Source organism: Phyllostomus discolor, chromosome 7, assembly GCF_004126475.2.
Source record: "Phyllostomus discolor isolate MPI-MPIP mPhyDis1 chromosome 7, mPhyDis1.pri.v3, whole genome shotgun sequence".
NCBI lineage: Eukaryota > Metazoa > Chordata > Mammalia > Chiroptera > Phyllostomidae > Phyllostomus > Phyllostomus discolor.
The window spans coordinates 10804919-10831314 of record NC_040909.2 but is presented as its reverse complement, the minus strand read 5'-3'; the positions used below and the strand labels follow the sequence as shown (position 1 = coordinate 10831314).

At 48.6% G+C, this 26396-nt stretch overlaps 1 protein-coding gene across 3 annotated transcripts in view; it reads right to left on the bottom strand.

Annotated features, from left to right (window-relative positions):
* Positions 1–585: 585 nt before the first annotated feature.
* The window catches only part of SCN10A (sodium voltage-gated channel alpha subunit 10), an 80580-nt gene continuing 54769 nt past the window's right edge, over positions 586–26396 (bottom strand). For 2 of the 3 annotated variants that reach the window (XM_028518825.2, XM_028518827.2), the window contains 11 exons: positions 25332–25472; positions 23643–23766; positions 22513–22667; positions 19051–19224; positions 15016–15138; positions 14174–14458; positions 13399–13452; positions 12431–12568; positions 10294–10398; positions 5038–5308; positions 586–2302 (listed from right to left, as the gene is read on the bottom strand). In XM_028518825.2, the coding sequence (XP_028374626.1) occupies positions 1095–2302; positions 5038–5308; positions 10294–10398; positions 12431–12568; positions 13399–13452; positions 14174–14458; positions 15016–15138; positions 19051–19224; positions 22513–22667; positions 23643–23766; positions 25332–25472 (2778 nt within the window). In that variant the 3' untranslated portion in view covers positions 586–1094. The remainder of the gene's footprint in view (positions 2303–5037; positions 5309–10293; positions 10399–12430; positions 12569–13398; positions 13453–14173; positions 14459–15015; positions 15139–19050; positions 19225–22512; positions 22668–23642; positions 23767–25331; positions 25473–26396) is intronic. The other variant, XM_028518826.2, reaches the window with a different exon arrangement.

The following is a 26396-nucleotide window of genomic DNA, read 5'->3' as shown; positions in this document are numbered from 1 at the left end:
CTAAAGAAAATGTTGGCCATAGCTTTTATCTCCCAGATCATCTTAAGATTCTCAAAATATCTCTTTTCCTTTGATTATACTAATTATGAAGTCCTTGTCCAAGCAGAGCATGAAAACCTTCCTCCTTAAAGTCTATCTGTGAGATTTGGTGGAACAGGCTCTAAAATATATCCCAAAACTGCCAGCTTCAGAAGATTGTTTTCCTCCTCTAAACTGACAGGCACCTCTGCATTCTACAACATGAAATGCAAGGGATCAGAGAGAGTGTCCCTTCTGCCCCCCCCCTCCCTTCCACCAATTTTACAAGTGGGGAAATTAAAGTTCAGAGGTGAGAGAGGTTGGCCCAGGCCAGCTGGGCAGTCAATCAGTGGAGGAGTCAGGATTAGAGTAAACTCTCAGGACAATGCTCCTTCTCCCTTACCCCACCCCCAAGCCTCAAGCTCAAACTTCAAAATATCAGAAACCCTGGAAGTGAAGAAATGATATGACACATCAGTATCACATACTTTAAAAAATGATGCTTTAAGATATAACATTGGTCTTGACATACCTTTAAAAATATTAATTATTTTAATGGCTATCTCAAAGAACTCTGATGACATAGAGCCCAGGAGTTACCCTGGGCTGGAGCAGTTGTCTGCAGTTCTCAACATGCAGCCATGCAAAATCCTAAATAACATTGTCAGTCTCTATGTGGTGTTTCACAGAAGACTACCTTGAACCTTCAGCAATATCCTTGTTGTAGGTCTTTGGGAGTTCTGGTCCTGAGAAGTTTGCTCAATAAATGGAAGCTCTGGTCACGACTGGAATAAAAGGACCAGAGATAATTTCTGGAAAGTGAAGGAATCCATCATCTGACATTAAAATTCAAAAGGAGAGTTGCAGTAAAGATGCGACTTCTGGCGTCTGACTCTTGTTAGTGAATGGGAGCTTCTCCAAAGGCGGGTACCAACTGCATTTCCTTTCCCAGCTCTCACATTGTGATCGGTGACATGCATTGGTGAGGTGGAAGCTGGGTGCCACTTGTAGTGGGAAAGAGTTATCACAGAGCAGCAGGACACATCAGAACTGGGCGTGTCCATGCTGGAGTGTCCTCACTTGGGTGCAGGGGTAGTGGCTTCCTTACTGGTAGCTTCGCCTTCATTTTGTATTGAGCTAGATGTGCTCATGTTGACTTGATCACTGAGGCCTCTAGTGACACTGTCATAGGATGGTGGGAAAGATGTGGCAGATGCAGTTTCAGATTTGTCTGGAAACGCACACTTCTCATTTTCCATGAATGCATCATCTGTGAGTGACACAGCCTCCTCCTCAGCCCTGGGCACACCTGGGGGTTTGGCAATTGTCCAGGAGCGATGCAGCACATAGCTACGGTAGGCCTTTTGAATGACAGTGGCTGAAATGTCTTCTTGCTTCCACCGGAGGGTGGTGGCTATTGGTTCATAAGATGCTTTTGAAAGATTAGTTGCCATAAACTTCTCTTCCATATTTGCCTTCAGAGAATCCAACTCCCCAGATTCTCCCAGAACATTCTTGGTGAAGGCAAAAAGGATGTCCAAACAGTGGATCTTATCTCCAGGGACCAGTGGCAGGTCCATCCGGATTAATATATTCTGATTGGGTTTTGGGATTCGCAAGGGGCCAGAGAGTGTGTCTGCAAAGTCTGAGAGGGCAGAAAAGGTTATAAACTGGGTGGCCTCGGGGTCAAACTTCTCCCAAGTCTCATAGAACATGTCAAAGTCATCCTCACTCAGAGGCTCGGTGCTCTCCTCTGTGGCCACATTGAAGTTCTCTAGAATTACTGCTATGTACATGTTGACCACGATGAGGAAGGAGATGATGATGTAGGTGGTGAAGAAGATGATGCCCACGGCTGGGTTTCCACAGTTCCCCCGGGAGCCATTGCTGTTGGGCAGATTGGGGTCGCAGTAGGGGGGCCCCGTGTTGAGGATGGGGCTGAGGAGACCATCCCAGCCAGCTGACGTGGTGATCTGGAAGAGGCACAGCATGCTGTTGGCGAAGGTCTGGAAGTTGAACATATCATCGATGCCAGCTTCCCACTTGACATTGGGGAAGGTGGCCATGCCGAAGATGGAGTAGATGAACATGACGAGGAAGAGCAGCAGCCCGATGTTGAAGAGGGCAGGCAGGGACATCATGAGGGCAAAGAGCAGCGTGCGGATCCCCTTGGCCGCTCGGATCAGCCTGAGGATGCGGCCAATTCGGGCCAGGCGGATGACTCGGAAGAGCGTTGGGGAGAAGTAACTTTCAAGGGACGTGAGAATTGCAGAAAACACCAGGCCTTTCAAAGAGAGAGGAAATGATCTAATTAGTACTCCCAACCATGAGCCCTGACAGAGTTGGCTGTGATCACACTCCCTTATCTTGGCTCCAGATGAACCTCCACATGAGCAGCTGTATTTAAGGACTCTGAACCCTCTGAGCCTGGCACAGGGGGTGGCATAGAGTAGGGGCTCAGTAAGTGCTCATTGCATAAATCTTCTCTCTCTCTTGAGTAAGGCTCGCCTTTCCCACCATGTTCTTGTTTTTCCTTCTACCCAGAATATTTTCTTAGTCAACCTCCATGGTCAAAACCCTATCTTCTGCAGCATAGTTCAGTTGGAAGGGATTGCACCATATTCCACATGCACACAGTCCTTTGTCTGTTTCTGTTTATGACACAGACTCTGCTCTTCCCTGAGAATTTAGCCTTTGGGTCATGCCTTTTCCTCTACCCTGGTCCTGTTCTCTGTGAAGGCCAGGACCCCCCTGTGATTCATCTCCCTATCTCCTACTGAGAAGACTGACTAAGTTTCTGGCACATGGTCCTGTGGATAATTGTACAGAGCCTGGAATTAATTATAAGGGGGCCTGAGGAGTTTGGCAACTTGCTGACAGCTACAGCAGAATGGCTTTGAATGACCAGCTGTCTGCATAATGGTTTTTATTTGTTTCTTTCCTTTCCAGCTGAGTTTGAACTCCCTGTTAGGGTCTGGAGATGGGGGGTCAGTTACAGCTCCCCACCCCAACTAGGAACAAGGCTGGAAAGATGAAGAATGCATATGTCTTCCTATCTGGTAACTAACTTGAAGATTTGTAAAGCCTGGTTTTGGGGACCCATGGGGCCTATTGGGACTACCAAAGATTATGCAAGGCCGTTAGGTAAGACATGATTCAAAATCTCTTAGGACAAATGGTGAGGTGTGTGGTAGCAAGTTCTCCCTCCTTGCCAGGGTTCCCTCTTCTCCTACTTGCCTTTCATCATATGAACATGGGTAGTCACAATACATGTTAGAAGGAGGAAGAAAATGGGAGGAGACTTGGGAAATAATTATATATATTTTTATTATAAAGCCTTAATGAAAGCCCCTCTCCTAAAATCCACTTTAACTGGGACATTTCCCCATACATAGCATGGGGTACATTGTATATCTATATAATTTCCTAAGATTCTGCCAGCCAACTGGTCTACCTCTACTTTAAGGGAGAATGAGTGTTCATACCTGTAACATTTAGATACTAATACATGTCTTGCTGGTGGGAAGGAAAACAGGAAGAGGGAGGGAGAGCAGAAGGATTGACAGGTAAAATCTGTCTTTCACTTATTTTCTAGCTGTCTCTCTGAGTGATTTCTGCCCAATGACTGGTGTTGCCATGCAGGTCATAGGAACTGGTAATTACAGTATCCACCCACATTACAGAATTGAGTATTTAAGTATATTTTATTTCCATAATGCTGATATGAGAAGTCATATAAGCAAGCTGCCTTCTCTAATATAAAGTCAAAATGGACTTTAGAGTCTGTCACTTTGGAAGGCAAATAAAACAAACCTCCCATAAAACCTAGCAGCAACAAGAAAATAAAACAAAATGAAAAACAAAAATACATTAAACTCCCCTCCCCCTCAAACAACCAAACACAACCCACAGCTGTATTTCAGCACCAGGGTAGGGAGACTGGTTAAGTGCTGCCAAGTTGTACTTAGATACTATTAGCCTTTGACGGTAAATCAATGGAAAATTAAATCTACAACTATGCCCTCATGCAAAAAGTAAACAGGTCATGGTATAATAGGTCAGAATGATTTTATAATGCAATACAAAGTTGGTGTGCTGGGATTTGGCCTTCAGAGGGCCACACTTTGGCTCAACCACACAAAGGTCAGGGATAGTCTCTTGGTTGTTGGTGAGAAACTGCTAGTTCATTAGGACATTAGCCTGGTCTAAATCAGCTCCACCATTTTACCAACTGTATAACTTTGCATAACTTTCTTAATCTCTGAGGCTCAATGTTCAATGTATGAAATAAGGATAATAATATGCCTTTCACAGGGCTACTGTGAAGATTCATAAAGCCCAGCCTAGTGCTCAGAACTCAGCAAGCAGTCAATTATGGCGGCTCCATTTTCCACTTTAGCCTCTCATTCTATTCATTTTCTCTGAACACCTTTGGCCCCACAATACTGTGCCTGTCATTCAACAATATCCAGACTAGACCATAATAACACTGATCTCTTCACATTGATCCCTTGACTTTTCTATCATCATATTCCTTAAGTGGAGAGTTATATAGAGATTTCATTCCAGACCCTTGACTTAAGAATCTCCTTTGAACAATCTCCTCCTTGACTTTCCTCACTCAGTTGGCAACCCACCTCCTTTTCCAAAAACTATTTTGTGACTCACTTCACATCACACCACCCACTCTCTGATTTGAAGATCATAAAAATAAGGCCCCCTGGAAACTCTGTCTCTCTGTAGGAACAATAGTTCCCTCTCAGCCCCCAAAGTTCTGGTGATGGCTGTGTTGCAGTAGGTGCCTGAAGACAGAGAGAGCATGGAGCAGGCCAATGGAACCTCTCCATGTGCCTGAGAGGCCCAGGGCCATTTTAAATCCGCTGCCCTTGGAAGGCAGAAAATACTGGGCTCCTCTAACATATAATGTGCTTTGAAATTTTATTGGTTGTCCCCTTGGTTACAGCTAAAACAACCCCAAGCAGAGGCTGGGCTTCCCCACCACATGTGATACCCACTTACTCCCAATGGAGAGGATGACAACAATGAAGTCAAACACATTCCAGCCGTTGGTGAAGAAGTACTGCCTCAAGGCGAACATCTTCATGACACACTCTCCCGTGAAGACGGCCACAAAGAACTGGTTGATTCTGTTAAGGACTTTTGTCTTTTCTGCACTCTGATCATCCGTCTCCACCATCATGGTGATCATGTTGAGACAGATGAGGACCATGATGATGATGTCAAAAGTTTGTTTGGTCACGATGTCAAAGACGAAGCCCTGGTACTTGTTCTGAAAAATCAAGAGATAATAGGTCAGGGCCTTTTGGCCAACATAAACTAGGCATCTGGAGAGGCTATGTTCTCCATAGATGGGTTTTTGAGGTCTTCCTCTTTTGTCTTCCTCACACTCCGCATCCAAACAGAAGCCAAGCCCTGTCCAAAATCTCATTCTTAGTTAATTCTACCTCATCGCTTCAATTCAAGTCCTCATTGCCTCTCCTGGGCCCATAAAGTCACCAGGCACTTTGTCTATGACCATATTCTTCCCTCCATTTGCCATGCCCTTCCAGCCTGTTTCTTGGCTACCTAAATCCCAATAGTCTTGAGTGATCCATCTTAAACCCTACTTCCTCCAGAGAGTTTTCCCACATCATTCTGTTCCTTCGTGTTCCCACATCCTTTACAGTCAGTCTCCAGTTCTAGCATTTCATGTATGCTTCTCTTCTTCTCTACTAGACAATGATCTTAATATAGAGGCCATATCTTATTTAACTTAGTGTTCCTTCAGTGCCTTGCACAGAGCAAGAGTTCAAGAACTGCTTGCAAAATTATTGATTCAAAGGTAAAGTTAGTGTGATGGTGCAACTTATACTTGCAAATGTTTTCTTTATTCCTGGGGCTGTGCAGATGTCTAAGCAAATGCATGGGGTCAGATCTTGATTGTTTGCATTCTTGGAAAGAGGCAGAATGTCCTGGATAACAAAGAGATCATCTATGCTTGGATTTTTTTTTTAAAAAGCTCCTACTATGGCCCTCTAGTGTTCCCTGAGCTGTTAACATCATACTGTTCTGGGACTGCTTGATCTGAATTCCATTCTCCACCCCTGACCTTCTCCTGAGCCCTGCGGAGCTCACCTGCCTTGATCTGCAAACACCTCCTCTTGTTCAGTGGCTGCCAATTTTTTCCCCACCCCATGTACTCCAGGGCTAGGAGGCAGACCTGAGATCCTTCTTGTCCCCACTGTCACTTCTAGACATTTGCTCCTCCTGTGTCTGGTAAAGTCCTTCCTCCTTAAAGCTTGTGTCATCCAGCTAGCTCACCTTCACCTTGTCATAATTGCTGCCATTTACCAACCTCCTGGTTCCTCTGCTTCACTACTGATGAGTGAAGCTCTTGGCCACACTTGACCACTCTTAGCTATTATGTCTTGGTTCCTTAGCTAAATATCCAATGACCTAGTTTTTTTCTAATTTAAAGAAAAATCTCCCTGAACCTCACTGTATTCTCTCTCCATTTTCACAGCAAAATTTCTTGAAAGAGTCGTGTGCAATCAATATTTCTCATTCGCTCCTCAATCCACTCCAACATAGTTCTTGTTCCTGTCCTGCTGCTGACATGGTTCTTTCTAATCATCAGTGACTTCTGTAATGCTAATTCTGAGGACACTTTTTTTGGCATTGCTTACCAACCCTTTCTTGCTTTTCATTATGCCTTATTTTCCTGGTCCATTTCTTGACCTTCTGGCTGTTCTATTTGAGTCTTCTTTACCCAACCTTTAGGTGTGAGAGTTCCTCAAGTCTTAGTCCTAGGTACCCTTTGCTTTTCACCCATTATTTTTCCCATGGCAATCTCTTAAGCCTGTGAATTATTATGTGCATGGTTTGGGCTGGTTATTTTCCTGAGTCACTGGACTGCATTCTCTGTGAGGGCAGGAGCTTTGTCTTTCTCACTTACTGCTCTGTCCCCAGTATCTGCACACTACCTGGCACATGATAGATGTTCATACATAGATAAATGAATGGATGACAGAAAAGATATCATGTTACCCACACCTTCAATAAAATCATAAAGCCACTTCATTAGGGTTTCATTAAATTTGATTCTGCACAACAGGCACTTAATATGTGTACTATGTGCAGGGCTCTGCATGAGTGGCTGTGAGGGAGGAAGAGAGGAAGCTCTTAGGAGTCTCACCAGGGAGCTCCCAGGAGCTACAAAGCAAGCAGACAGAAGGGCTGTGAAAGAGGCTGCTTCCTACTTTCCTCTTCAGGGTGGGGATGGGTTGCTACCCTATTGGGTTAGAGCAAAGAATCAAACCCAAGTAGGCCTGGGTCCAGCACACTGCTGGCTCAGATCTTTTCTGGAGTGGGAGGGGTATTGCTGAGCCAACAACAGCTCCCATTTCATCACTGAAAATGTCGAAGAAAAAAAAACCCCACAGAGCCCATTCATGGTCACATAACTTCTAATTAAACAGAACAGGCGAGAACATTGCTAAGTTCCAGGCATCAAGTTTGCTCTGGATATTCGGGTGCTGGGGAATGCAGCAGCTTGCTGGCTGCTCTTGGCTTAGTCTGTGGGCAGGGATCACACCTTTGCAACCCTCAGTGCTCTCAGAGATGATGAAGTAGGTGACTGATGGTGTGATATTATAGAGCCTATTATTTTCCTATAAAGTGGAGTATGTGAAACCTGCTTTTAGTGGTTTTTCTAGCAAAGAATGTTATAGAATAAAATCTCTCAGTCTCGTGGAAACCTTCATCTTTGTTATGGTTGAAGCATAAGGTTTAGAATCTGGGCTTCACCAGAGATGGTGAGAGGCATGCATGTGCATGTGTGGGAGGTCCATGTGTCATCCAGGTTGGCTATGCTATGTACGACCTGGTACCCGTGCAGCTGTGGGGTGGAACGGTGGTGCCAATGCTCTGCGTATCTGACCAGCTGGACTTGTGGGGATTCCTATGGGAAGAAGGTGAGCATTCTAGTGCTAATCATCTGTTGCCAAGGAAGCTAGACCTGGGAAGGTGGGCCTTATATGCCAGAGGGAATTTCTCTTTTGCTTTGAGTTTCTTTCCTGGTTCTGGACTTTGAGGAGGACAGGTGACCAGGCTTGTGCCACTGGGTGGTGAACACAAAGATGTTCCCTGACAGATGGATGCCAGCCAGGAGCTGGGATGGGCCAAGGCCTCTGAGCCCTGGATGGAGGGCAGCCACATACACTTGTTGCTGAGACCCTGCAAAGTCTTGTTTGAATGTCCCAGCTTTGCCTCAGTTATGCTGAGGGGACCAAGGAAAGAGTACTTGCCATTCTTGGGTGAGAATACTAAGGAGAGAGCCATGCTCCTACACTAAAGCTAGTATAGTATTGATAGTTAGTTAATGATCCCTTCTCTCCTCACCACTCCCTGCCCTATCCTAAGGGATGGTGAATCTCAGGAACACAGCTGGGCTATGGTCTCACTTCCCTTATCTGTGTGAAGAACCTCCCCCCACTGCCAACCTTGGATGATCTTGGTTGTGGCTTAATTAGGAAAATGATAATTTTGTTGCAGGCCTTCCTGTCCAACCATCACCTTCCACCCCTATTGTAGTGCCTGGAGTCCAGCATTAGATTCCTACCTTTGTGTTACGATAGTGTTCTCTCCACGGTCCCTTTTTGGCATGCAGCCCACCCTGTCCCAGGGAAATCATCCTCCTTCAGAGGAGGAAGCTAGAGTGGCTTGTGAGATTGGTTGATGAGAGGGGAGGAGCTGAGATGTTATCAAGAAACTGAGTAATTTGTAGGGGAAGGTTCTAGAAACCATCATGATTTTTCCAGGGGTGGTCCCTAGCATAGAACTCCTTGGTGTCTGGTTCAAATGTGGACCCAACTTCAGTCTAGCCCCCACTAAAGGTCAGTTGCTTGTTTCTCAGTCAGTCTGAGGATTCTCCTCCCGCAGCCCTACCTTGACTTTGATTGGCTGGGTTCAGCCTTTCACCTATATATTCTAATTTTGAGCCTGTTCCTGTCCACTGACCTGGTTGACAGGGGTACTCAATGGACTCTGAGCACTTTCTCTCAGGCTCATCCAAGCCCAGTCATAGCGATCTTAGGGGGGATTTGGGAGGAAACTCTGCCCCTGCAATGGTCTGGACATCTCATTACTCCCCATTGTAACACTTCGCATCAGAATAGAGAACACTAATACATTTATGAGCAGTGTTCCCAAGTAAAGTGTGTCAAAGGTCACCACACTCTTTTCCTCCATAAATGTTTTTAAAGACTCTGTGCTCATACATATTTTAGTACCTTACGCAAATCCCATGCCTTGATTTAGACATCCTAATGTATGTCTTTCTAGTTCATTTAGGGAAAGGCCTGACTCTTTGCTGAAGGTCCTTAGGCTCTGCCCTTGTGTGGGGAAGGGTTACTGGGATCATGCCATGGGCAGTGCCTGTAGTTTTCTTCATAAATGTTGCATCGTCACCACAGAAAGGTTTTATAAAGGGACAAGATGCCAATTCTATTCACTGGAGTAGATGGCTCAGAAAATCTTTGAAGAGATTCAGTTGTACATTCTAACACAGCAACATCCCCACTCCCAGACCTGCTCCTCAGCCTCCATCAGGGGCCAGCCAGGGGCCTGGCGCATCTTCTGGCTGAGGCCTGAGAAGAACTTAGATGAGAAATTTCATGTATGCTTCGGATGATGCATTGGACAGGAGGATGAAAGGGCCTGTCTCTTAGGGTCTTTGCAGATAAAGGAATCAAAGTGGAGTACAGCCCTACATTTTGGTCAACTTTTAAATGCTAGAGTGGGTTAATTTTTGGTTTCTCTTGTGCCCCCTGATCATGATCTTCACCAGCCCAGGATCCAAGGCAGGTTGGGTTTGGGCCATTTCCTCTCTGTCTAGCTGAAATGTAGGGTAAGGCTAGAGATCCGTTACAACATAGATTATAATGCATAATCACACAAATATTTCATCTCCGGGCTCTAATCCCCCTTACCATCACTTAACCTAGTCTACTCTCAGTCCTGTGCTTGAACCCTAAAACTGTACTTCCTTAAGTAGTTCTATCTGGAGTAACTGCAGAAGATGTGTTCACACCATAAGTTACTTTTTTTAGACTTCTCATTCCAAAGACCTGGGAATCGTCATTAGCTTCATCCCTAAACTCAACCCAAACCCCCTCCTCCACAGAGGGCACTGCCTGGGCCTCTACTCAGTACAAACATAGGCCATCAGGTTGGATTCACAGACACACTCTGCTAGAGAGAAGCTCTGGGGCTCACCAGGGGCCGGGGGATGGGCTTCTGCGGCTTCTTGGAGCCCAGCTTCTTCATGGCGTTGTAGTACTTCTTCTGTTCCTCCGTCATGAAGATGTCCTGGCCCCCTAAGTGCAGGAGAGGATAACACACAACACTGTTATTAAACCGACAGGAACCCCCAGGGATACCAAAGTTATGCTGGAGGGGAAAGACATCTCAATTCCCTCCCCTTTCTGCAGAAAGGCACACCAAAGTTAAGCTGTGTGCTGCCCAGGTGCCACAACCAGGGGAAGAGAGGATGGGACTGAGCCCCAGCTCTGACCCACTCTGCCTGGGTCTCTGGAACAAAGCTTGGTTCTTGTCTCCAGGAACCCAGGGATTCTGCATGGATGCAGGTGGGGAGTGTTTGGGAACGGGACCCAAGGAGAAGGTACAGGTTGGTTCAAACCTGAGCCTTGAATCCAGCCTGCTCATGCCAGTCAAATCCACTGGTTTCTAGAATCATACTCCCTGCCAGGGGCCAGGGCTTCCCTCAGGGCCTTCAGGAACAAAGACCCTGGGACCCAACCCCCCCAGCCCCTTCCTAGAGAGGAGGAGTTGAGGCCAGTTACTGCCTTATCCCAGGGTCCTTGAAGAATCTTTGGTTGGTTCTCTGAAGGCCCTGCCAGCTGCACCTCCCCGTGCTGTCTCAGTGCCGGGAATCCCACCATTGAAGAATCCTGCCTGCCTTAGGATTGGCTGTTAGTTTTCTTTTAAACCTCCTTCCTTTAACTCCTCGCCTTTCACAGTCTGACATCATTTTAAAGCCTCCCGTTTCAAGAGCATGTTTGTGTACATTAGTCCCTGCAAATGCTGGGGAAAGGGGCTGAGGTCCGTGGGGTCTGGGAAGAGATTTTGGAAACTTTACAGACACAGAGGGCTTCCTGGGAAGATTGGTGTGTCCTGGGTGGGACCACTCTGAGATGTCTGGACAAAGAGTCAGCAAATAATAGAGTTTCTCGCCCCGGCTTGACCGCTGGCTGACCTCACTCTATTCTCTGACACGGCCATCTCCATGCCTGGGCTGGGTTCCGAGGCCGTAAGGAGAGAGCATTGTGCAGATGACTGCAAAGCTCCTGGGGCACCGAGGACACTGAGCAGCGCTCCACAGCTGTCTTGCTGAGTCCCTCTAGGGCTCCCACAGACCTGTCTTGCCCCTTCTCATCCTCAGAACCCCTGCCAAGGACTTCCTGCAGGTGGGATGCCTGCCCCACTAGATACATATTCTAAATGGTAACAGCGACACTTTTCCTCTAGTGCCCATTGTGTGCTCAGCCCTAAACACGGTGCTTTTTGTACAGGATTTTATTTACCTCTCCCCAAAATCAAATAGCAAATAGGTATCATTAACCCCAAGGATGGGATGAAAGGATGAGGAAACCAAGGCTCAGAGAGGTTTAAAAAATTACCAGGGTCAGCCATCCAGCAAGTGGTTGAGCTGGGAATGCAGATCCAGGCTTGGAGGGTGTTAGAGCTAATGCCGTGCTCTCCGATCTGTGCCATGATTTCTCCATGGGACCCACCCCCATTTTTCTCTGGACTTTGGTTTGCACAAATCTAAATGGTGCCCTATCTACCTCAGGGGTCTACAGGATATTAAATGAAAGAGAAGCATGAATACATTTTATATGTTTAATAAAAACATGAGAGGTTGTCTGGGATTGGGCTCCCATTCACCGGAGTCAGTGCCCATGGAGGCGGGTTGGGATTCTGCCAACACGGGTGTTCTGGCCCTTCCTGAGGCCTCCTGACTCAGTGCTCTGGGTGTCAGGACTCCAGACAGAGGCAGCGCTGGAGCCCTTTCTTTCCTTGTCGATTTCCCCAAGGGGTCACCTGGGGCACATCCAACACAGCTGGTTCCAGCTAGGAGGACCATGGCACTCTGGGAGAGAAGATGGGGACCCCAGGCAAGGTTGGCAGGGCAATACTGACACAGAGAAATGCAACTCTTTCCACAGCAGCCCAGACGGCAAACAGGTGAGGACTGAAACCAGAGGGCAAAGGTTGATGTTGGTATTAAAGGTCAAAACTGGCCTCCCGGTCAGTCAGGAAGGGCTGTGAATAGTGTTGGCTTTAGTCACGAGGCCAGGGGACACTACAGAAACACCCGAACCCCACTTATCTTTTTTTTCTGTTGATTAAAGTTGTCAATTATGACCCCAACGAAGAGATTGAGTGTGAAGAAGCCGCCAAAAATGATGAAGACGACGAAGTACAAGTACATGTACTTGCTGCTCTCCCACTTGGGCTGCAAGGTCACCTGTGAGCAGACAAGGTGGGGCACAGGGAGGAGGGGGTGTCTTAGTTTTTGTTTACCCCAAAAGCCAACCTTGAGACAAGGGCCTGGGTGCAAGTGGTTTATTTGGGAGGCAATCCTTGGAAGTAGGAGTGAAGGAAGGGGGGGCGGTAAGCAGGAACAGGAGAAAAGCATTCACTGTGGGCAGCTGGGACTCCATCCTGAGGGGGCCGTCTAAGGAATCATGTAAAACACATCTCAGGACTTGAGCTCCGAGGGACAGGGAAACTGGAGTGTTTATCCAGAGACTCCCAAAACTTATCTGTGAGGGTTGCCCTTGGGGACATGAAACCCCTCGCCCTTGGGGGAGGGGCTGCTGAGCCAGCTCTGAGGCATGGGAGAAAGCCAAGTCTCAGAGGATAGCGGGTGAACTCAGAGGTGGACCAAGAAGATGGCAGGGCATGTGCAGTGTCAGCCACAGTGGTAATGATGAGGCATGGGTCTTGTCTCATCATCCTCCTCCACCTGGCTGCCATAGCAGCACTTGAAATTCCATCTCATCCCTTTGTTCTAGCCCCCACCCCTGCCCAGGGAGTGCCCTCAGCCATAGTTCTTTATCTATTACTTTCTTGGAGCAGAAGAAGAGCTTCAGAAGCCTGAGGAAGGTACATGGTGGGAGAGCAGGCTAGCATCAGCTTAAATAGCCAGCAGTGAGCCAGTTTGCCACTGCTCCAGAGAGGGACAGTGCCAGGCTGCTGGGTGGTACCAAGGCCACCTTCACTCCAATTCAATTGGACTGATGTGGGCAGGACACCCGGAAGGGAAGCCAGTAGACACGGTGGTCTGAGACTCACCCCTCGGGCATCAACAGCAGCATACATGATGTCCATCCAGCCTTTAAAGGTTGCCTAGAAACAAGGAGCAGAAGTCACTCAGTCTCTGTCCATCCATCTACACTGGGCTCTGTTTTGATTTACTTATTTGTTTTTCTATTCGAGCATTGGCTCCCCTGGAGCCAGTTCTGACGTGTCTCTGTATCTCCCAGGGCAGAGCACAATGCTTGGCTCACCATAGCTACTCAGGGATTGTGTGTCAGATGAATGCATGAACAAATAGTGGAATGCAGGGACTCGTCGGTAACTGTGTGACAAATGTATAAGCAATTACATTAACCCTTGAATGGATGGAGCACTGAATGAACAAGTGGATTAAGGCAAGGGATGCAGAAGGAAGGAAGGAAGGAGGGAGAGAAGGAAGGAAGGAAGGAAGGAAGGAAGGGAGGAAGATGTGAGTGTGGTTGACTGTCATCATCACCAGCATTATCTATCACCACAACCTGGAACATAATTTATTACCCACCAGGGGTAATTTGCAAAAGACTGAACATGTGGTTCTACTATATCTACTTTGTACAAGTAGTGAATTCTATCTCATTACCTGATATGATCCCATAGCAGGCTCATTCCTTTATTCTAGTCTATTTCCCACATTGGTCAAATTGCAACACTGGGAGATCACACTCATTGGTAAGGCCCTCTGGCCTCATGCTTAGACTGAATGCTACCCCCTACATAGCATCTTCTGAAAGACCCTAGTCCCTCCATGTTACAGAGCAGCTAAAGGACTCACCACCTGTAGAAGTGCGAGGTAACCCATTGCAACATTATCAAAGTTGACCTTCGTGTTGACCCAAAACAACTTGCCAGTGTAGTTTTGAAGTATACAGTCAGATTCGTTATTCACATAAGTAGAAGACGCAAGAGAAAAGCCTGCATTGGTGGTGTTGATGCACCTCCAAAACGTCCCTGAAAAGAAGTTCATGCCCATGATGCTGAAGATGAGCCAGAAGATGAGGCAGACGAGCAGCACGTTCATGATGGACGGGATGGCGCCCACCAGGGCATCCACCACCACCTGAGGGGAAATGCAAAAGGACCTGGAACCCCACCAATGCTCCACCCCTCTTGGCTGGATCCAACTGCTTCCTACACTCACTCAGGCTGCTGCATGAGCCAGTGGCCTTTGGAAACCAGAGAAGTGGGTTAATGCAGACTCAGAAGACTGAGAGACACTGAAAGGCTGCAGGTCGGTGTAAACCTTCTCTAAGCTTCCTTCAGGGCAACTTACAGGATCTTCCCTCGAGACTGAGGAGGTGGGTGAGTTTATAAGTACACACATGCTCATTTAAGTGTATGAGGTATACATTGTGCTAGCACATACAGACTTCCAGCAACTCGCTTTATTTTCCTTAAATACAGCACACTGACCTGGTGTATAGTGACACCAGTGACAATCAGTGACAATCTGCCCTGGCTGGTGTAGCTCAGTGGATTGAGTATGGGCTGTGAACCAGAGTTGCCAGTTTGATTCCTAGTCCAGGAATCAGAGCTCAGGGTCAGGGGTATGGAGGGCATAAAGTGGGGAGGGCTACCAAATGTTACAGACCAGAGCAATTTGGAAACAGGTCTTACCCGCATGCCTTCAAATCGAGATAGAGCCCGCAGCGGCCGCAGGGCGCGGAGGGTCCGAAGGGCTTTGATGGGTGCTATATCAGAATACTTCAGGATCTTCGCTATGAGGCTTGTCAGAGAGATCTGAGGGCAAGCAGAGAGCAAAAGCATCACTCCAGGACTCCAAAGGGGCAGTCCTGGTGGAAGGATGCAGGGAATCCCTCCCAACCCTACTCTACCCAAGCCATTGTCCTGACTCCCACGTTATTCTGGATCCCAGTGAGAGTTCTGGAGAGGGTCCTTTCCTTTTATTAAAGACTCCATTCATCACGCACCTGAAACTTTGCAAAAGAAAAACCCAGTCTCCCACATTGCCAGCCCGTGGTATGTAGGTGGCCAAGCTCCCAGAATATCGAATCCACCTTCCCATCTCCTTCTAGGGGTACCAATTGGGCCCAAACATCCTTGGAACTTTGACTTGCAGAGATTTGGAATGGTGATGTCTCTTCATAAGGGTTATGTCAAATTTTATTTTGGGAAATATAAGGTAAGTTCCATTATATTCGTTCAGAAAAGCAAGATGGAAAGTGTCCTGGTCTGAGTGGGATCTAGTTCTCCCTTGACCCCTGATTGTTTTTTGACCTTGAGTCAGTACCTTGTTAGTCCAGGTTGAACTTTCACCTTTGTAAAATGAGAGAGTCAGACTAAGAGAGCTCCAGCGCCCTATGGGTATGTTCTTCAGTCAAAGGAGCGGGCACGTGTCCATGAGATCCAGCGTTGAGAGACAGCTGAGCCATAATGGCTGAGTTCTGAGTCTCTGTTGGTCTCTTAGTTTTTCAAAGGATTGCAAAGTACACCAACTGACATGGGAAAATGACACCTTCCAGAAACTCTGAAGGTGCTGGGGATGTACCATATGTGTAGGCTTGAGCGACTGTGAACCAATGCTAGGAGACCCCAGCTCTACCATGACTGGTGGGCTGAACTCAGGCTTAGCTAATCCAGGCAGCAAGGTGGGGATGTACATTGGAACTTCAGAAGAGGAGGGTTTTATGCTTGAGTTCTAGCATCTCAAAAGATGCCTGTGCTCAGGTGGCATATTGCACCAAGATAAAGAACTGTCATGAAAAGGAACCCCTTCCTCCATCCATGAGAAGCTCCAGACACCAGCAGGTGGCACCCAACTGCATGGCTGACAGAGGGCAGGGAGGTTTGAGGCCAGTTCCACACTGGGCCCTATTTAGTATTTTGCTCAGCACCCTAGGAAGGGTGACTCATGTGCACCACCTGCAGCTAGGGCTGGGGCCTCTCCATCAGAGCCCATCCACCCAAGCCCAGCTCCATTCCCACCACTCAGGTGACTTAGCTTCTCTGATCTCTGGGCTCCAGTATTGTACCCATCTCATCCTTTCTCTACTGCACATCTGATTACAATCATGTCTCTCTCTGACTCCGAATCTGCACTGGTGCTTAGGATAAGCTCCATACTGTGGCCAGTATGACAGCCACAGCCCACTTTTCCAATCATATTTCACCCATATTTTCTACCCAAATAAAATTGTTCCCTAAATGCAGCTGTGTCTGTGCCTTTGCTCAGGTCATTTTTAATTAAGATCACCTCCCCCACAGTCCTCTTGGCATCTCAGTGTTCCTGTCCATTTTAAGCCCTCTACTTAATGCCACCTCTTAAATGAAGACTCCTTAACCACACACTGCCCTGGGTGGAAACAGGCTCATGTCTCTGTGCCTATAAAATACTAATTATTTCCAGCAGTGCTCACTATGTACCCCCTTATAATATGTTTGTTTCTCCCTGTGTGTCTTATTTGCTAGAATATTGAAGCATAATCTCCTGGAGATAGGGATTTTTAATTTATTGGCTTTTATCTATCCAACAGCAATTCATAAGTCAATCCTATTTTCAATAGTTATAAATAAATGTTTGATGAATTGAAGAAAAGACAGAAGCATGTTGGGATGAATGGCAGTAAGGAAGAAGAACAGCTGGATGGAGAGTTGAGGATGATTGTATAGAAAAATGGATTAAAGGATGCAAAGATGAATAGTATAGATGGTTGAAAGGAAGGGTGGAAGAAAGAAAGCAAAGAGTAGATGGATGGGATGGATGGATGGAGGAAGGATAATGACTGGATAAAATAACTCGTGGATGAATGGAAAGGTGGAGAGTTGGATAGAATAGGTAAATAAGAGAGACTAGCAAATGGATGGAAGGTTGACTGGATGCATTAATGGGTGGATGGATGGGTAAATGGATGGATGAATGAGGGATAAATGGACAGATAGGTGGAAAAAAGGATCGATGGACTGGCTAAGTAAAGAATAGAAAGATAGAAGAATGGATGGATAGAAGGATACTGGCATAGGAGGGGCATGAATGAGTAAAATGAAGGTTACATGATTGAATAATTAGAAGGATGGATCAAAAGATAGGAAGACAGAAGGACTGAGGACCAGTGGGTAGATGGATGGAAGGAAGGTTAAGACGAATGGATGGGCAGAGCGGAAGAAGAAAGAATTTTGAGAATGGGTGGATGGCAGGAGAGAACTGGTGGAGAGAATAAATGGAAGCAGTTAATGTGAGTGGATGTTTTGAAGGAAGAAAACAGAAAGGATGAGTGGTTGGACAGATGGAAGGAGAGATGTATAGAAGAAAGGATGGGTGGTCAGATGATCACATTTAAAGCAATCAAGACTGAAGCTAGTGAACCTTCTTAGGTTGGAGTGACTGTGCCCCTAAAAGGGTTGGGTAGCCAACCTAAAACATTTTCCATTCATCCATGAATAATTATTTCATATGCACAAAATCAGCACCTGTTACTCAGATTTCAAGCCTTACAGCTAATCGCTGTGGTAGAGTGGCCTGATGCTGCTAGCGCACTGGTATCAGGAAAGAAGAGAACTGAGTGCCCAGACCCGCTATGGAGGACCTGCCAACACGGGAGGTGGACAGAATGTTCTGTACTGGACCCTATCCAGCTTCAGGAGGCAAGCACCAAATACAGACACATTTCCTGACACCTCTGATGAGCAGAACTTGGTGCTGGTGGCTGTTGAAGTGGGGGAGGCAGAGACAAACACAACACGTGTCTCCCCCTGCCTGCAGGCCCCTCAGCTATGCACCAGTGCACAAACAACACAGGCAGCCATCTTGCAGAGCCAAGAGGGCAAAGGCCTGGACAGAGATAGAGAATTGTAGTGGTTAAGATAAGGGAGAGAGCACTCCTAGCTTTGGGTGGGTAGGAAGGCTCTTAGGAGACTTTATGGAGGATGATTTTATCACAGCGTTGAGAAAACACAAGTCTAATGTGCAGGAGGCACTTGGTAAATTCCCTCACATGGGGGTTAGTGGCCACAGGTTAGTGTAAGTCAGACATATGAGCTTCGGCTCATCTAAAAGGGACCCTCTTTCCCGTTTAGTGCCACTAAGAAGAAGCCAGTGGTGTTAGTTAGCTCAGTGTGGCTCTCAATACTGGCTGCACATTGGACATATCCAAGAGTTTTACAAAATACTGATGCCTGCTGCCCCAACCCCACCTGTACCCCAGGACCAGGGAGATTAGAAGCTCTGGGAATAGTAGTGTTTGTTCATTGTATTTTTGTGAGATGCCCAGGCACCACCAGAGCGTAGCCAGGGCTGAGGACTGAGCCAGCAGGTGGATAGGTTCTCTGTGCTGTGCTGTCCTCAGCTCCTTAAGTCCAGAGCCCTGTGCATGCATGCGGGGTCACAAGACCTTTGAGAGCCTCATGTGCCATCTTGCTTTAAATGTAAAACACAGAGGATGGTAAGTGGTCTTTCTGGATGGAGACCTAAGAACAGAGGACTCACCTGAGGGTCACCATGGTGCCCAAACCATGTACTGCCTGGATCTTACCATTCACAGGGGTGCAGGGATATTCTGAGACCCCTTGCTATGTGCTCAAGGCTTTTCCTGGGCATAGCCCTTGAGGGCCAGGCCCCCGAGCTTTCTTGGGCAACAATAGCCATTTGTCAGAAGCGAGGCCCCCAGACCCCATGCGTGCCCACTAACTACTCACGTTCACAATGAGGAAGTCGAGCCAGCACCAGGCGTTGGTGAAATAGTTTTTGAAGCCATAGGCCACCCACTTGAGCAGCATCTCAAACACAAAGATAAAGGTGAACACCCTGTCGGTATATTCCAGCAAGGCCTTCACCGTGGGCTTCTGGTCAAGGTAATAGTCTTCGAAGATCTAGAAGGAAGGGAACAGAATGGCAGGCTGCCTGGAACCACAGCACCGGGGGCCAGTGGTGGGGAAGGACCCTGTCGGGCCTGCCCTCGGGCCCTGGGACGGTTCTGGCGACCAGCTTGTCGGTATTGTTTTGAGTTCTCTGCTCTGGAGCCGTGGGGTAGTGGAGGAGACACTGGGAGACACAAACCAGGCCTTCCTGAGCCAGCGGGGATGTGTGAGCCTGCTCGTCCTTTGCAGGGGAGCTGAAGGCAAGGGAGAAAGGAAAACTTCTCCAATTGGATTTTGGAAGTGAACCAAAGGGATGCTTACTGTGACTTAAAAATAAAAGCTTCCAAGGGTGTTCATGGCAGTTCACTGAAATGACAGTAGGAATGGCCACTGAACCTCTGAAAAACAATGCTGTACCTCACTGGGAATCAAGGAAATATAAATGAAAAGAGGATGCCATTTTTCTTTGATCAGCCTGGGGGAGATAAAAAAGAACAGGGAACCCCAAGGTCAGTTGTGTGTGGCCGTGGGGAAGAGGCTAGTTATTCTCCCCAAAGGCCCGTGGGAAAGGAAAGTGAGTTCAGTCTTTTGGAAAGCCAACTTGGTAACATGTCTCCAAGGTTGTAGAAACCTAGCAATTCTGACTTAAGGACATTCTATGTCCTGGTGTCCCACCCAGATCCGGTTCAAGGGGCCAGTGGGCCCATCCCTCACCTGCTGTGAAGGTGGGCTGCTAATAGCTCCTGGGTGTCCTCCTTTCCTGGAGATGTCCCTGGCTGAAGGAAATAGCCTCCCCCTTACGAGGTTATGTGCTCCCTGGGTGGGAGGAGGGGGACAGGTGTCGGGCAGCACAAAGCCAGTGACTGACTGTAGATTTTAAAGGGCCTCAAGTGGGCCACCTCTGTGGCACCTTTGATGCTTGGGAACTCCTATGGGATCGGGATAAGGCTGGGCTTCATGGAAACCCTCATCTTTTCCTAGCTTGTTTCCCTGTTCTCTCCTGCTTCTCTCCCAGTTCCCCCTCAGCAGGCCCCCCAACAAACTGCACCAGAGTCCCTGCTTCTGGTTCTGCCTCTAAACCAGACCTAAGACATAATTCAAATGCATAATTCCATAGACTCTCCAGTGCTCATTAGAAGTGATCACAGAGCCCTGGCTGGTCAGTGTACTGAGCACCAGCTCGCAAATCAAAGGGTTGCCAGTTTGATTCCCAGTCAGGGCACATGCCTGGGTTGCAGGCCAGGTCCCTAGTAGGGGGCATGCAAGAGGCAACCACACACTGATGTTTCTCTCCCTCTCTTGTCTCCCTCCCTTCCCCTCTGTAAAAAAAATAAATAAAATCTTAAAAAAAAAAGAAGTGGTCATAGAGATGACTTAGGTCAATAATGACATGTTCCTGGCATAGACAACCTGGCCACCAGTCCGGGAGACAGCAGGGGTATATTGGCCGAGAAATTACAAGATGCATACGTGTGGTTTCAGTTTTGAAATGTGTGTGCATTACATGCTTAAGAAAGATGGGAAGGAAGGGCACCAAATGTTTTCAAAGTGAGATTCTCTTTCAGTGATAGGAAAATGGGTGATATTTTTTCTTTGCATTTCCCATAATTTCCAAGTGGGTTGTGTGTTGTTTTTTTTTTTTTTTTTGCACTTTACTTTGTCAGATGAAAACTCATATTATTTTTTCAGAAGTACTCAAAGTAAAAGCATAAGGAAAACTAAATTTGGTGCCAGCCTGTTCCATCCCTTGGGGAAGGAGCCGGGGAGGTGAGTGGAGAGCTGCCATTCCGTGCTCAGTAGGAGGAGCTGGGGTAGCTGGGGCGTGTGGAGAAGACAGCAGAGAGAGGGAAGGGGTGAGGGAGAGTGGAGAGAAACCAGGAGAGAAGGTGCGTAGGAAAGACACGAGCCAAAGAGGTGGTGATAAAAGCACCTAGGCAACAGCAAATGTGGTTATTATTGTCACCAGGGAGGACAGAACGGAGGGGAGGGTCGGTGCGGAGAAAGCACTGCCCAGCGTCCCCTTGGCCTGCAATGCAGCCTCTGTACCCAGCCCTGGGCTGAGACTGCTATTCCAGGGGGACAGTCACTGCCCTGTGCTGGGACAGTGGGCACCTCCAGACCCTACCACACCTTCTTCCAAGATGGTGGACCGGCCCTACTCCAGGAAGCACTCCTCTGTCTGCTCGCAGGCCTCATTTTCCTCCCACCTCTCAGATCACGCCTTCTCATCTGCCGTTGCTCCTCCCTGAGGCCGAGGCCAGGCGCTAATCTGTTTGGGCACCCTTCCTGGGAAACCTGGCATTTCAGTGGGTGCCCAGTCAGCAGGCTGTTTTCCGGGGGGTGAATGGCACACGAGGAGCAAGGCAAGTGAAAACACTTGGAGCTATGAGCCGGGAGAGTGGGGTTCTAGTCCCCCCTTTAACTCACTAGCTGGGCCCCTGAGCAGGGCTCTTCACGTCTTTGGACTGTGATTTCCTCATCCATAAACTACGGACAACTGGGGATGATGAGTCCCTTCCTGTGTGGACATCTACCTTGGTCCTTTGGGAAGATCAGCTGAGATTGTACAGTGACATTAAGCCATGGTAGAAAGAGAAGCATTCTTCCTTGTCCTACAAAGCTGGGGATTCAGCAAAGGGCTTGGAAAGCATCTCCTAACTCAGGGTCTCTTTTCCTGCAAGGCTTAGTTATTCGAAGTGTGGACCAGCACAGCGTCAGCCTCACCTGGGAGCTTGCTGGACATGCAGATTCTCAGGCCCCGGCCCAGATCTACTGAATCAGGGCCTGCACTTTAACGAGCTCCCCAGGTGATCGCATTTTGAGAAGAGCTTTGAACACATAGGAGTAATATTTACAAGTGGCTCGACAAGACAAGGAAGGATGATGTTCTTTGTACTCGTCCTGCAGAAAAGGCCAGTGTGTTCAGGCATCAGAAAATGGCAAGTCCACGGCTTTGGGATCAAATGAGGGCAAAGTCAGGTTTTGCTACTGACAAGCTGCGTAACCTTGGACAAGTCCCTTAAGCCCTTTGAGTGTCAGTGTCCCCGACTATGAAGTGGGAGGCACACGCTCACTGCTTGGAATACTTGCAGCCGGGTGTAGCACATCATACCACGGACACCTCAAGCACCTGCCATGCCCTGCTGCTGAGAGGAGCCCACAGGCTGGGCCACAGACCTCCTTCTAGCCACAGGATGCAGACCTGCACCCCAGGAGTCAACGGACCCCACCCGCTCCAGGGCTCTTGGGTCATGGAGACCCATCTGGAGGCACTGGGGCAGGGACACTGCCTTCCCTTACCAGAGACCCGCTGCTGAGCAGGATCATGAAGATGATGAAGCTCTCAAACCAGCTGTGCTCCACAATGCGGTAGCAGGTCTTGCGCACCTGCCAGCCCACGTCCCATGGGAACTTGGCGGTATTCACTTTGCACCAGGGACAGCGGCGAATGCAGCCTGTGGGGGAGAGGTGACTGATGGCAACTGACGTTCCACTGGGAAAGGAGGAGTATTTTTATCCCAGCCCTGCAGGGAGACCAGTCTGCTGGGAAACCCACTCACCACCCTCTTTGGAAAAGAATTCTTTCCCTGGATATGAGAGAAGTGGGGTCCCTTACAGGCATCTCTCAGTCCTGCCCTCTGGTGTTGCTCCCTACCATCGGTCTTGCCCACTCTCATCTCCTCCCCTACCTTCTTCCTCCTCACAGACCATGCCGTGGTCCTTGTGCTTATGGCTGCCTGTCTCCCAAAGCCTGATGAGCTGTGTGGCCTGGGCCCAGTGGGGTCCGAGGGGCTATGCACTGAGCCTGTGCTGACCTGAGGGGCCACCACCCGGCTGGGATGTGACATGGGTGCAGCTTAGCCCAGGGTCACATGGAACTGCAAACTGGAAGAGTTTTCTTTTCTTCTTTTAATGTTAATGTTTTTATTATCGAGGCCATAATTTCATAGTATATGTATTCATTTATTGCATGAATATCTATTGAGGACATGATCTGCCTCCTTGTTCTAGACATTGAGGAAAACAGCGTAAGATGCCATCTCTGCCTTCAAATGCTACACAAAGGATTGGCCCTCCTCTGGGTTCTTGATGTCCCAAACCAAGAGCATTATGGTAGTGACTCCTTTTCCCTGCTCATCCTCAAGAGGGCTGATTTATAACTGAGTGCGGTGCTTTCCAGGGCGATGAGGTGCGCACGGCACCCCTCGGTCCTGTCTGACGTGGCCTGAGATGCAGATCCCGCCCCTGGGCCTGCGAGCTGTGGCAGGTGTGTCCCATGCCCATCCTTCAAGCCTGGGAGTGCGGCAGCAAGGGACCCTGGCTCCTGAGGACCCCAGGTCCTCAGAACACAGAGGCACCCGGATGACTGTTGAGATGGATTCTGGCCCTAATTAACATCAGTCTGAGGAGGCCTGTGTCCCCCACTTTACCCTCGGTGAAGCAGTCATCTGGCTCCTCAAGGTCATCCGCCAGCTCAGGGATCTTCTTCAGGATCTCCTCAGGGTCCAGGAAGTCCACGGTGCTGCCTTCTGAGGGACTTCTGTCACCCGCTCCCTGCAGTGCACAAGTCTAGGGCCATGAACTCAGCTCTCTGAGGGGCCCGGGGAATCTGCCCTGTGGGTCCCTCCCCGGCCAAGAGCTCTGAGATGCAGGGGACTCCCCTCAGGACCGGACCCACCATGGTGTCCCTTGCGTGTTTGGTACCCTGCCAGCTGAGGCCCTGACAGTGATGCCTTCTGTTAGCGATGTGAGGCTTTAAACCTCCAGGCCCCTGATGGAGTGCTGGCAATGGCCCGAGACACCGTAATTACACCCATAAAGACTCTGAGCGTTTGCTGGGCTTGAATATTTAACCACGGAGCAATGCCGCAGGGGCACGGCGGCCCTCCGGCAGCTCCAGCCCCGTAATGTCTCTCGATGAATTCAATTAGGAGCTGAAGCTGCTCTCCTGTTAGTAAACCCGATAGCTCAGCTAATGGACCCAAATGGTGGGGTGTGCCCCCATCTGTCACTGTCAGGCTCCTCCCTGCCTGGCTGGAGTTGAGGACAAAACACAAACAATACAAAACCAACGCCCACCAGCTGTGTCCTGAAAACAGCAAGTAGAGAAAATCAGCCAGGGGAGCCCTGAGCAGGCCTGGTAGGAAATAGGATGTCCGTGTGTAGAAGGTGGCAACCCTCACCCAGCTGGAACCGAGTGTCTCATGTTCCTCCAGGGACCCCGGATCCCAGGTCAGCCCACCCTCTTATCTTCCCCTGCTGTGGTCAGCCTTGCCCAGGGGCACACGGCCAGTAGCTGACATTCCTCGAGCTGAAGGACTTGATAACTTTGGGGATGAACAATGTCTTCCTTATCTTTGTCGAGCCCAGGGCCTGTCACAGTGTCAGCACTCAGCGGCTAGGTGTCGAGTGAAATTCCTGATTTTTAATACGGCGGTATTCAAGACGCCAAATCTTTACAGATACCTCTTTCCCCTGGAGCTTGCTTTCTTCCAAGAGTTGTACGGAAACCACCAAGTGTATGTGCACCTCTAACAAGACATTCCTAAACCCTGATTCCTCTTACTGCTCCGTCTGGGTGAGGCAGCTGTCAGGGGACGGCTCAGCACAGTGGGCCTCTCCAGAGCCCCAGAATGTGTGTGGCTGGAGAAACCCGTGTGGACAAAGGCGAGTGGAGGTGGGGAGTCAGCGGGAGGACGGCTTCACCCACGAGCGAGAGACTCTGACTTTCATCTGCTGGCTTTCCCTAACTTCCCCGGTGCATTTGTCTTTTGTCTCCTTGTCTCTCGGCTGTCACTTTCTGGGCACTTATTCCATTTCAGGGAAGAGCTAAACACTTGACAAGGAGCATCTCATTTAAACATCAAAAGAATCCTACCATGGTTACCATGCGGTTTTGCAGATGAAGACACGGAGGCTCAGAGAGGTTGAGGAACTGGTCCTCCACCCCCTCCCTCCGCCGCCCCCCCTCCCTTGTGGAGCCTCACTCTTCCTGTGAAATTATGTTGAGTAGCCCAGGGTCTAGGAGGGACTTGAGAAATCCCCGGGATGTGACACGAGGTTAGGAGGTTGAGTGCGGGCTGCAACGCCTTACCTCTCCAGGAAGCTCACATACCTACCTCTGCAGGGGCCTGAGCAGCTGCCTCTCCTCTCCGCTGCTCACCCAGGTATGGAGCCAGGTCCTCCGAGGATGAGCCCGAGCCTGGGCACCTGGATGCCAGGTGGTCCTCCGACCTCCCGAGTTGCTGCGGCTGCTCCTGCTAATGAGAGAAGATCCCAACTGAAATCTATCCATCCACCCACCCATCCACTGTGAAGACCCTATCGCCTGATAGATCTGTTTAAGTCTTGGCTTGATTACTTATAAGCTGTGGGACCTTAGACAAGTTATTTAACTTCTCTGATCTTCACTTTTCCCAACTGCAAAATTGAGAAGGCTAGGTCTACTTTATTTGGTTATTTTATATTTTTAAAGATTTTATTTATTTATTTTTAGACAGAGGGGAAGGGAGGAGGGGAAGGGAGGGAGAAAGAGAGGGAGAGAAACATCAATGTGGGGTTGCCTCTCACACCCCCCTTACTGGGGACCTGGCTCACAACCCACACATGTGCTCTGGCTGGGAATCGAACTGGCAACCTTTTGGTTCACAGGCCCATGCTCAGTCCACTGAGCCACACCAGCCAGGGCTATTTAGTTATTTTGATGACTAAATATGATCCTGCTTATAAAACACTTTGAAGAAAGTGCTTGGCTCCACAGATATTAGACATGACCATTATTAATTGTCCAAAAGTCAGACCGGTAGTGAACTTGGCCATCTGGAGTCCCCCAAGGACCCCAAAGTAACGAAAAATGCTCTGAGTGGAGACAGCCATGGCACAGTTCATGTCCTTTACTCTGGGGATGGTGACGCCCTGCCCTTGGCTGTTACCCAGACAAAAGCATGTAAAATATAGCAGCTGATAGCAGCTGCTGGAACACAACAGAAGTGACAGCTGCAGGGGAAGAAGGCTATGGAAGAGCCACAGACTCAAAGCACAGCTGTCCAAGGCCATTTAGTGGGGTGGCCAGCAGCTCTGCCTGCCCCTGGGCCCCACGGGGATCCCTGCCTTCCCATATTGTGCAGAAGAGCATGCCACCAGTCATTGGGAAGAGGTTAATGAGGGTTGCTACATCTGCTTAA